Consider the following 12,598-nt stretch of genomic DNA (forward strand, 5'->3'; position numbering starts at 1 on the left):
AGGGATCCACAAGCCCAACTTTGCAACTATCATATAATTGCAATATCAATCCCCTTAATTTAATTAGTCTCTTTTGATCACCAAATTAATTTCTGATCAATACTAGTTAATTAATATGATTTCTCAATTAATATATTGTTCTTATAATATATTAATAAATCACAATTAACCTCTTTCTCTATTATTCATCCAGTCAAGTTGTTATGGTGAAGGCAACCCAAAAGGACCATGCTACTATCGAGTCAAATATATACCAATTATAGTTAGGGTCTTAGACACATAATCCAACAGTCTCCCACTTGGATAAGTCTAATAACTATAACTGTAAGTATTACTTCAAAATCTAATTAGCAATTGTAGCTCTCAAAATCCGTTGTCGAACAATAATGCATCATTTAGATAAGGGATCTTGTAGTCCTCTGTTCTCAAGATATCGTGTGGAAAAAGACATGGAATATAGTCATACTCATGTCCAATAGTTTGTTTCCTGATTTCTGATTTATTTGACATATAACTTAATTGAACACATTAATTTAGTCCTGACCGGGCTCGGCACATAAGTCAACACAAAATCATCAAGGGGCCCAAGATATCACTTTTAATCCTCTTAGGATAAAAGGAAAAGATAAATTTGACTTATATGCCTGTATTATTTACTTATTAAATCGTACACAACAATACGTTTGATAACATCAAGTTACTGATGCGTTTACGCACTACCAATGCATAACCAACTTGTAAACAACAACTCATATGTCTCGGTTTAAAGACTATACAATATTATCGTCTCACAATCACTCGTGATAAATTCCATGAAGTAATTCATATGAGCCTGGGTTTAATCCAATACTCAAATCATATTTCAAGAGTACTCATGAATGTTGCAACAAACTTTTGCTATGTCTAAACGCTTAGACAATCCACAAACCAATTCATGACAGTCTAACCTCATAGCCTACTTCCAAAGTATGATTGACTATGGATAATTTGAATAATCCTATTATTCAGGAAGTCAAAACTTGCAAAAAGTGAAACAATAGTAAACAATTAACACAAGATAGTAACTTTACTCATAAATAAAACTCATTTATTTAATCAAAAAATGTCAATTACATTTTATCTATTACAAGTTTCTAAATAACTATATAATTACTAAAACTAATATCGTCCTTCAGACCACTGCTCCTCACATGTTGTAAAGGCTTAACCATGCTTAGACCCTTTGTGAGGGGATCTGTTAGGTTCTCCTCTGACGATACCCTCTTTACTACGAGGATTCCCTCTTCTACCCGATGTCTGATGAAGTGGTATTTTCTATCGATGTGCCTAGATCTCCCATGATCCCTCGGTTCCTTGGTCAAGTCAACCGCGCCTTCATTATCGCAGAAAATCTCCATAGGCTCCTTTATAGCTGGTACAACTCCAAGGTCTCTGATGAAGTTCTTCAACTATATCGCCTCCTTTAAAGCTTCGCTTGCTGCTATGTACTATGATTCACATGTTGAATCAGCTACAGTCTCCTGCTTGTAACTTTTCCAAGTCACTGCTCCTCCATTCAGGGTAAATACCCAGCCCGACTGAGAGTAGAAGTTATATTTGTCGGTCTGAAAACTAGCATCACTTAAAAACCCTGCCACTCTCAAGTCTTCACTTCCACCAAGTACAAGGACCCAGTCCTTCATCCTTAGTAAATACTTAAGAATACTCTTTACTGCTATCCAGTGAGCTCTACTAGGGTTCCCTTTATATTAGTTGACCATGCTCAAAGCAAAAGCCACATCAGAGCGAGTACATGTTATAGCGTACATGATTGAGCCAATGGCAGAAGAATATGGCACTCGACTCATTTCTGTTATCTCAGCATCGGTACTCGGACTTTGAGTCTTTCTCAATTTGGTATTGCTTTGGATTGGTAACTCCCTTTTCTTGGAATTCTCCATGCTAAACGTTTCAGCACTTTATCCAATTAAGTAATTTGACTAAGTCATATTAGTCTCTTACTCTTATTTATTAATATCCTTATCCCTAGAATATACGTAGCCTCTCCGAGGTCCTTCATAGCAAAACACTTCCCAAGCCAAGACTTAACCTCCTACAAGGTTGGGACGTCGTTTCCTATGAGTAGTATGTCATCCACATATAATACCAAGAAGCTAACTATACTCCCACTAGCTTTGACATATACGCAAGACTTATCCTCGCTTCTCGAAAAACCAAACTCTTTGACTTTCTCATCGAAACAAAGATTGCATCTGCGAGATGCTTGTTTCAATCCATATACGGATTTCTCAAGCTTACACACTCTATTCGGGTACTTTGCATCCACAAAACCCTTGATTCATGTAAACATCCTCAGCCAACTTTCCATTAAGGAAAGCGGTTTTGACGTCCATCTACCATATTCAATAATCATGAAACACAGCTATGGCTAGCATAACCCTTATAGACTTGATCTTGGCCACTGGTGAGAAGGTCTCGTCATAGTCAACCCCAGGGGTTTGAGTAAAGCCCTTCGCAACCAATCATGCCTTGAATGTATGCAGTTTCACATCCATGTTGGTATTCTTCTATAAGATCCACTTACACCCGACCATCTTACGACCTGGTACATTCTCAACCAAGTTCCAAACTTGATTGTCATACATGGACTGAATCTCGCTGTCCATCGCCTCTTTCCATTTTGCAGACTCTGGGCCTGCCATGGCTTCCTTGTAATTGTTAGGTTCATCCATATTTGTTAGTGTACTATCACTAATAAACATATCACCCTCATCAGTTATATGGAAACCATATAACACGGGTGGAACACTAACTCTACTGGAACGTCTAAGAGGTAAGGACTCGTCAATCGGTTCAACATGAGTTTCCTCCTCGAGTTGAGTGCCAGTGTTTGAGGTTCCTTCATTACTTGATTCTTGAAGCTCTTCAAGGTCAATTTTCCTCCCACTGTCCTCTCGGCATATGAGTTCTCTCTCTCTCGAAAAACCCATCTCCTCGCAACGAAGACAACAGTGTCACCCAGTCTTTAGAAGAGATATCTAAAGGAATTCTATGGATAGCCGATGAAAATACACCGCTCATTGCAAGGTTCAAGCTTGTCGTGAGTCTCTCGTCTTACGAAAGCCTCGCAAGGAATCGGGAGTCAGGCTTTATATTCGAAGATCAAGATATGAAATAGCCATGCGGATAGTATCATGTTGTGTAGCCTATTAGAGGCATAGTATAGGTTGAACTTGAACATCTATGTAATCATTTCAAGAAATAATATAAAGCTTGGTTATGTTATCCGATGTATTTAAATGACTATGTGAAATTCTTGTATGGTGACTTGGAAAATTGTGAGACAATACTTGGGATGAGTATGAGTAGGTGTGAATGGTAGTAAAGGCCTATACTACCAGAAGCACATGACTCACACTTGGACCACGGAAAGTCACAAGGTTACCAAGGTGCTAGTAATTGATTATGTTTTATTCATGTATGTCGTTACCATCGTTTCAGTAATGACTAAGAAGATGGTTGTTATTCCAACCCTAGCAATCATATCAAATCGAGTCCGACTAAGATGAATATGTTACGTAGTTCAGAGAACCAAGATCGATGTAGCATCTAACTTAAGCCAGAAGATTGAAGTAAAAAAATGATAATCGAAGCAATCAATAGAAGTATACGATCATTGTTAAAGTAAGAAGCTTGTAGATAGAAGTGTTACATGCTAGAATGTGATTATACCGCATTAGAACATGAAGGAAGGTATCTTTGATTCTGGAATTTGACTCAAAAGACCTGAGTCTAAGCATTGCATCATACGACATGAGGTCATTAGAACATGACCCATCGGTCTGTTATGATAGTCGAAGTAAAGAACTTATGTTAATTTAATAAGAAGTAGGAGTCTCCAATAAGGATTGATTTTTTAACTCGAATGTTACGATTGAAAGTCCAACGCGAGATAGAGAGCGGGTGCAATATTGAGCACCGCCTGCAATCAAGAAGTCCAAGAGTTAGATACTCGTTCGAAGGAACATAGGAGTTACAGTTATTACCTAGGATGAAAATATAACGTATGGAGTCGTTATACAAGCCCTGTCTCGTTGATGATTCCGGGACGTAATCATACTAAGGGGGAGATAATTGTAATGCCCGCGAATTCTGGCTAGTCAATTTAGAGACAATAAGCGTCAAAAAATGTTTTTTTTTATAGAAGATTATTTAGAATAAATAATCTTAACTAAGTTATAGTATATTTCACAAGGGTTTCGTACATACAAAGAACGCTGAAATCCGAGTTATAACGAAGAAGTTATGACATGTCGAAGTTTCGCGACAAAACCAGCACGACGCTGTGTGACGTAAAAAGTGATTTTGCAATAAAATACTTTTATACTTAGCGATCTAAATGAAAGTCACAGTACACGTTAAATCGAGAGCATGCATAAAAAGAATGTCCAAGTCTGACTTCGTATTAGGAAGTTATGATTTTTCTAAGATTTAGCATAGTAGTGTGCAACCCGGAAATTGAATTTTAGATTGATCGATTTTTAGCCGACACAGCCTAAATGAGAATTAAAGATCTCATTAATAGGATCTCAACGATATAAAGACAGTCGAAAACGGGCATCGGATAAAAAATTTTATGAATTTTTAACAGATTTTAACTGTCTAAGTCTGCTAAAATATAACTTTAAAAATAAAGTCAAAATTAGCTGACGGAGTCTAAAAAAAGTTGTATATCCCGTCAATACCTACGCGTGAATATTAATAACATCAACCACAGGGCCCGTATGCAAAAGTTACGGATTTTAGAAGATAATTAGTTTTTGGAGTAACCAACGAGCAATACGTGGCGCGATCTGAGCCACTGCTTCCTCACCACGACTTGTCACCAGATGATGACACCTGGCCAAGAACACCCAACGCTTAACAAGAGAATGCTCTGTGTTCGAACCAGACTCAACCTATAAATATAGGCGTAAATCACCCCAAAACTAACACCTTTCCCATTCTTTCTCTCTCAAACACCCCTCTTAGCCCCTCCCATTCCCTAGCACTTCCCGAGTGCTAAGGCGAGTCCCGGAGCGCTAGAAGGCTCCGAAAAGAAGAACTTTCGGCTCGGAAGTTCTTCCCCCGCAGAGCCCGGTTCCTAGACAAACCCTCTTATAAGTAAGTTATGCTTACCCTACTTTAATTATAGCTTATGTTTAAGTTTAGTATCGTTATTATGAAGTTATAAACATTATATGTATTATAAAATATAATATACAAAGTGTTATTATAATATCTTTTAGCTACTCGCGGTATGGGAGATTTAGTTTGAAGGACCGCATAGGGTTGTTGGATTTCAGAAGTGTTATAATGCTAAAATGGTACTGCCCTCCGGTGTTTCATGTCTGGCCCCTGTCTGTACATAGTGGTTGAAAAGTATTTTTTAACACTTATAAAAAATATCTCTCAACAATAGTCGTGATAAATACTATACTAAAATCTAGTGGTAATGATACTAGGTTTTGTCGAAGAAAAATAGAATTGTTAGAAGCGAAACGTTGCCCGAGTTTGGATTCATCGCTTTAACAAGTGAGTGCCTAGTTACTTTCATCTTACACATAGATATGAAGTATTTAATATAAACTACGTGCTATGTGTGCATATTATACCTATAATTATGATCGGTAAAGATGGATAGATTAAAGATGAGATGAGATGAAAGATGAAAGATGAGATGAATGATGAGAGATGAAAGATGAAATAGATGATGAGAGTTGAAAGATGATGAGAAGCCATGACACAAGCGATGACCCAGTCATCTAGCAAAGTATAGATGACAACCACAGACTATTATAGACAGTCCAGTGGAACACTAGCAGGCTCGCTACCTGTAGGTGTTGTGAATGATATGTTCATCAGATGTACTCTAAAAACTCATTGACATGTATTGTGGGTGGACTCCTTAAAATAATATTGTCAATAAAAGAGGTAAACCATGACAGCTATGGACTTAGTACCTAACAAATAACCTCGATAGCTATGGATTTAGTGCCTAACAAATAACATCGGCAACTATGGACTTCGTGTGTGTTATATAAACCCTAATAGCGATGGACTTCGTGCCTATTCCTTAGGTTAATCCATAGGAATAAATATTGAGGAATAAATATTCTTAGGGAAGATACTTAAGAATAAAGAAGATACAGGGGATGGGTAATTGGGTTAATTTTTTGATGATGAAACATAATAACTTTATTATTATGGGTTGAAAATCCTATGTACTCACCAGATTTCCCAACCTGACCCCCTCAGTTTATTTGTATCATATGTGTCGATATGAAGCTATATTACAATGAGAGATTAAAGGAGATGTAAATCACTAGTGTAAATAAATGTAAGGTCTGTTTATGCTTATGTTTCTATATTGACGATGACATTTCCAAAGTTTTAATATAAACAAAATACATTTCTTCAGAAATGCTTTGATAATATATTTATCATGTTTTCGAGGAGCAAATTCCATAATATTGTTCTTTAAAATGAATACTCTGATTTTCAAATAAGCATAAATAATTTTTTTTTAAATGACCATGAATTTGGGGATGTTACAGATAAATCTTGTTTATAGGTTCATAATAGCTATAATGAACTTAAACATAAGTTATACTTAAAGTATGGTAAGCATAACTCAACTTACATGTGGTTTAGTGAGATGTAACGCCCGTAGATCAAGGCTAGTCAATTTAGAGACGATAAGCGTCAAAAATGAATTTTTGATAAAAGATTATTTAGAATGAATAATCTTAACTAGGTTGTAGTATATGTTACAAGGATTCCGTACATATAAAGAACGCCGAAATCCGAGTTATAACGAAGAAGTTATGACCTGTCGAAGTTTCGCGACAGAACCGACACGACACAGTGCGACGTAAAAAGTGAATTTACGTTAGAGCGATATTTAGCCTTATCAATCTAAATGAAAGTTGTAGAATACGTAAAACCATGAGCGTGCATAAAAAGAACGCCCAAATCTGACTTCGTATGAGGAAGTTATGATTTTTCGAAGTTTCGACTTAGCGGTATGCAGCCCGAATGCTCGATTTGAGACCGAGCGGTTTTTAGCCAAAACAATCTAAATGAGAATTGAAGATCTCATTAATTGTAGTAAAACGATAAAAAGATAGGCGAAAACGGACGTCGGATGAAGAAGTTATGATTTTATAACGGAGTTTTCCTGTCCCGGCCTACTAAAAATAAATAATAAAAATAAATTCAAAATTAGCCGACGGAGTCTAAACGAAAGTTGTAGATAGTAGTCTCACCTACGCGTGGATATAAAGAACGTCGAAAACGGAGTTCGTATGAGGAAGATATGAATTTTTGAAGTTTATTATTTTCGAAATTAAATTTAAATATAAATTTTCGATATTATCCAAGGGAGGAGTCACCGGGCTTATCCAGGTTACGCCCCGCGTAACCTAAGATTACGCCCCGCGTAAATCGGCCTTCCAGACCCTATAAAAGGGAGTCGAGTGCAGCCGATTCAATTGCTCATTTCTCTTCTTTCTCTCGTATTTTTGCATCGTTTTTCGTGCAAGAATTATCCCGAAGCCCCGGTATTATTCCCGAGCCCCGAAGCAAGTCCCGAGGCCCCGAAGATCCCGAGAAGTGCGATTCCCGAGCCGAAGCTCTGCCCGCGAGAAGTTCGATTTTTGTGAAGATCTTCCAGATCTACCGAAGAATACTACTTCTACAAGTCGTAGTGTTGTCCGATCATCTTCTGATCAAGTGAGTGTATACTACCTTTCATAAACACGATAATAATACAAGTATGGTTGAGTGTATTAAGTATATTGTTGTTTATATGTGTGAGGGTGTAGTTACTTTCTTCTAACACATAAATATGAAATATTTGCTATGAAATACGTGCTATGTGTTTATATGTTATTTGTCTATTTGAGATGGGCATGGAAATTGGAGTTTTATACAGGTGTTAAATGATTTAAACTGTGTAAGTATTTATATCTACAAAATTGTTGGGTAGAACATAGGTAGATGGAATAGTTGGTGACTATGGAGTTAGCGCCTATTGTATAAACCTTGGCGACGATGTGACTTCGTGCCTATTTGATGAACCTTGGCGACTATGGAGTTAGCGCTTGTTGAGTAAACCTTGGCGACTATGGAGTTAGCGCTTGTTGAGTAAACCTTGGTGACTATGGAGTTAGCGCTTGTTGAGTAAACCTTGGCGACTATAGAGTTAGCGCTTGTTGAGTAAACCTTGGCGACTATGAAGTTAGCGCTTGTTGAGTAAACCTTGGCGACTATGGAGTTAGCGCTTGTTAAGTGAACCTTGGTGACTATGGAGTTAGCGCCTATTGTTAAGTGAACCTTGGTGACTATGGAGTTAGCGCCTGATAACTATGGATTTAGTACTTGATAAATAAACTTTAGCAGCAATGGAATTCGTGCCAATTCCTTACGAATAAATGAATGAATGATAGTTGGTTCTTAGGGTAAAACCTTAAGAAGATAATGGGGATGGGTAATTGGGTTGATTGTTTGTTGATTAAATATAATAATAATATTATTGTGGGTTGAAAACTCTATATGCTCACCAGGCTCCCAAGCCTGACTCACTCAGTTTTCTTTTCATTACAGGTAATGGCACAAGGGTATAAGTTGGTGGACTTGACGAGAGATTTTGGGATTATAGATCAGTAGTTATAAATAACTATTGTAAGATCTATTTTATATTGTTTATGCTTTTGGTCTGTAACGAACATGACATCCCAAGGTTTTATTATTTAATGAAAATACATTCTTTTCGAGAAATGTTTTGATAAATGGTTATCATATTTTATTTTGGGAACAAATTCCGCAACCGTTTTCTTTAAACGATCTCTCTGATTTATAAAACAAAACATAAACAAATCGGTCTTTTATGGCCGTGAAATTGGGGATGTCACATGAGAGACCGGACACTGCACGGGTAAACCTTCTAAACCAAATGCTCTACTTCTCAGGGTTTTCTGACATTCCAGAGCTTTGCTACTAGCCCTTAGGAAGTGCTAGAACAAGGCCTAAGGACCTTGGGGGGTTTGGGAGAGAATTGAATGGAAATGTGTGATGAAATGAGTGAAATTTGGTTCTATTTATAGGTTGCACAGGGGCCTCTCACATCGTGAGACATGCCTATCATGTTGTGAGCATTTGTAGGCACTAAGGCTTCGCCTCTAGTGCTGACACATGGCACCGGACGCAGGTAAAACTGGAGATCTTCAAAAACTCATAAGTTTCACATACAAGCTCCGTTTTTGACGATTTTTAGATCCACACATAGGTATTTATGAGTACTATAACTTTTCTTTTGACCCCATTGGCTAATTCCCAACCAATTTTAAATTTAGCAGTCTGAGAAAATTACATTGTTAACGATCATGTAAAATTCATAACTTCTACATACGAACTCTGTTTTCGACTATCTTTTTATCATTGAACTCCTATTAATAAGATCTTCAATTTTCATTTAGATCATTTTGGCTAAAAATTGACTTATATAAAATTCGATTTATGTGCTAATACTGCTACGCTGAAACTTCGAAAAATCGTAACTTCCTCTTATGAAGTCAGATTTGGACGTTCTCTATATGCACGTCTCAGTTTAACGAATACTACGACTATTGTTTAGATCACTAAGGCTAAAAAGTAATTTATCAAAAATTTACTTTTTACGATATGCAGAGTCTTGTCGGTTTAATCGCGAAACTTCGAAGAAGCATAACTTCTTCATATGAAGTTGGATTTTAGTGTTCTTTATATGTACGAAATCCCTGATGGCAAGATACTTCTGGATCCAAGATGTCTTGAGCTTCCAAGTTGATTCCACTTCTTTCTTTTCCTTCAAGATCACCAAAAAACACACTTTCAAGCTTAAAATGCACACACAAATGATTATGGTTTGCTAGGGACGATTTGAGAGATGGAGGCCGATGAAGGAAGATGTATTGAAGAGATAATGATGCTTAAATAGGGTCCAAACCCTAAAAATTGGGGGTTGACCATCAGCCACTTACGCCCAACGTAGTAGACACATATGTGTTTTTCACATAAAGAGCCAATGGATCAGTTTTGCAAATAAATTCCATACTAAGGGTATAAATGGAAAATATCTGGATCAAGGTGTTACATATTTTTTATGTATAAATACATTTTTATATATATAAATTAGTATTTAAAATATATTTATATATGTATTTATTTAATAATATTAATAAGAACAAATCTAAAAAATAATATATATTTATTTGCCTTTTTATAATAATAATAATAATAATAACAATAATAATAATAATAATAAATGTTTTTAAAGAAAAGTCATAATATTTTCTGTCAGTTTACGAAATAGTCTAAAATTAATTTGTTAACAGTTGAACCGAAAAAAAAAATATCAGAATACAATATTTTATGGGTTTTTAAAAGTCTTTTATAAAAGAATATTAATTTGAAAGTATTTTATAAATCTAAAATATTAACATTTTTGTAAAGATTATTTACTTATATTTTAGTATATAAAAGCGAAGCTAAAAAAAAGGTCAAAATAAATTTATTTCAAGTCGGCACGTCCAAGAAAAAAGTCCGTACTTAACACTACCTATTTGGACTGGTTTGACACCTCTGTGAGACTGTGACACCTCTGTTGTACAGAAAAATTGATTTCTGATTTTAATGGCACATCAAACCCCACCAATAACTTGGATATTTCATAAAGTAAAGAAAAATGACAACTATATAAACAAAAGATTTAACGATCGATCGACGATCAAGAAACGAAAACAAGATTGCCACGCGTTTCTAATTCTGGATCGCTCAATCCCCAAAGAATCGTATCCTTCCAATCCAGCAATCTAGATCTACGATCTCCCCTCAGGTACATTTTCCATTTTCCTCGGATTCTTTCATAATTCATACTCATTTTGCTTATCTTCCATCCCCAATTTCTGTTTTTGCATTGAGATTCATTTTCCATAATTTCCCATGTTTACAGCTGTGAATTTTGGTTTTCGATTGCTATGTCGGTGGAATCTGCCATCACCAACAACGATAACGGTGCTTCTGTGTTCAACAATGGCGAAGAGAAGAAACCGTTTAGGATCTTCGTAGGTTACGACACACGGGAAGATCTGGCTTACGAGGTGTGTCGGTATTCGATCCTGAAACGATCTTCGATCCCCGTCGAAGTTATCCCCATCAAGCAATCTGAATTACGAGAGAAGAAATATTTTTGGCGCGAACGTAATAAACTCGAAAGCACTGAATTCTCATTCACGCGCTTTTTGACGCCATTCTTGGCGAACTACGAAGGGTGGGCGGTGTTCGTGGACTGCGATTTTTTGTATCTCGGAGACGTGAAAGAATTGCATGATCTGATTGATGAGAAGTACGCAATGATGTGTGTGCAACACGATTACACTCCGAAAGAGACGACGAAGATGGATGGGGCTGTTCAGACGGCGTACCCACGGAAGAACTGGTCATCGATGGTGTTGTATAACTGCGTCCATCCCAAAAACAAGATTCTGACGCCGGCGATTGTGAATCAAGAATCAGGTGCGTTTCTTCATAGGTTTCAATGGCTAGAAGATGGTGAAATTGGGTCAGTTCCCTTTGTTTGGAACTTTCTTGTGGGTCATAACCAGGTTGTTGATGGTGATCCGAGTACATACCCAAAAGCAATCCATTATACTTCTGGAGGGCCATGGTTTGAGGCATGGAAAGATTGCGAATTTGGGGATTTATGGTTAAAGGAATTGGAAGAGTACAAGAAGGTGAAAGAGAAAGAGAAGAAACTTGGTTAAGAAATGTGTGAATTGTTTACATGTTGCACAACAACTGTTTGAGAATATGTTTCTAAGATTGCTTGATTGTTCTTCATTAATGCCCCTTAAAATGATTGATTTTTAGGTAGGAATTTGGGTTTATTAAGCTATTTGTTTGGGTGTAATTTCTATATAGTGTATCTGCTTTGTGTTGTAATAATAGTAAACTTCTTTTTATAAGCATCCCTACCTATGGTTTGTCTCAAGCTTCTCTCATGACCTTAACGGACTTAGGTTTTAGATTTGTTGGCTCGACCAAAAGATCGAAAGCCCAAAGCTAATTCCTATTTATCAATGAAATTGGTCAAAATCATTCAAGTGCTCTTACGGGTTTAATTGAGATTGTTGATGTGTCGTGGTGGCGAATGATTTTTTTGAGATTGAACATTATGTAATTGCCATTAACATTTGTTAAGATCAAGTTCTCGATTTTGATCTTACGATCTAAAGATCTTATAGGAAAATATAGATCCCGATCACACAAGGACATATTCGAAAGCGAGATCTATATTGGGACATTTAGATCCAAATGTAGATATGATACCAGGGCAGTAAGATTTTACCAATGATCTCATATCAATGTTTTAGTGTTTATTCTATAATCATCTATTTAGCCTTCTAAAACCTACAAAATTTGTTATTTATGCTAAAAAACCAAATGCATAGGTGTGAATGGTAGTATAGGCCTGTACTACCAGAATCACAAGATTTGTATTTGGATTAAGAAGAGTTAC

General features: G+C 36.5%; 1 protein-coding gene across 1 annotated transcript; it reads left to right on the forward strand.

The window, feature by feature from the left end:
• Nucleotides 1-10,751: 10,751 nt before the first annotated feature.
• On the forward strand, nt 10,752-12,047 carry LOC111910247 (protein CDI). The gene is made up of 2 exons (XM_023906051.3): nt 10,752-10,915; nt 11,033-12,047. The coding sequence occupies exon 2, from the start codon at nt 11,058-11,060 to the stop codon at nt 11,841-11,843; it is 786 nt and encodes a 261-aa protein (XP_023761819.1). The 5' UTR covers nt 10,752-10,915; nt 11,033-11,057; the 3' UTR covers nt 11,844-12,047.
• The last annotated feature ends 551 nt before the right edge of the window (nt 12,048-12,598 follow it).

This window comes from Lactuca sativa, chromosome 5, assembly GCF_002870075.4.
Source record: "Lactuca sativa cultivar Salinas chromosome 5, Lsat_Salinas_v11, whole genome shotgun sequence".
Classification (NCBI taxonomy): domain Eukaryota; kingdom Viridiplantae; phylum Streptophyta; class Magnoliopsida; order Asterales; family Asteraceae; genus Lactuca; species Lactuca sativa.

Excerpts from the sequence above, each read along its gene's own strand:
- LOC111910247 (XM_023906051.3), top strand. The coding sequence starts at position 11,058 with ATGTCGGTGGAATCTGCCATCACCAACAACGATAACGGTGCTTCTGTG.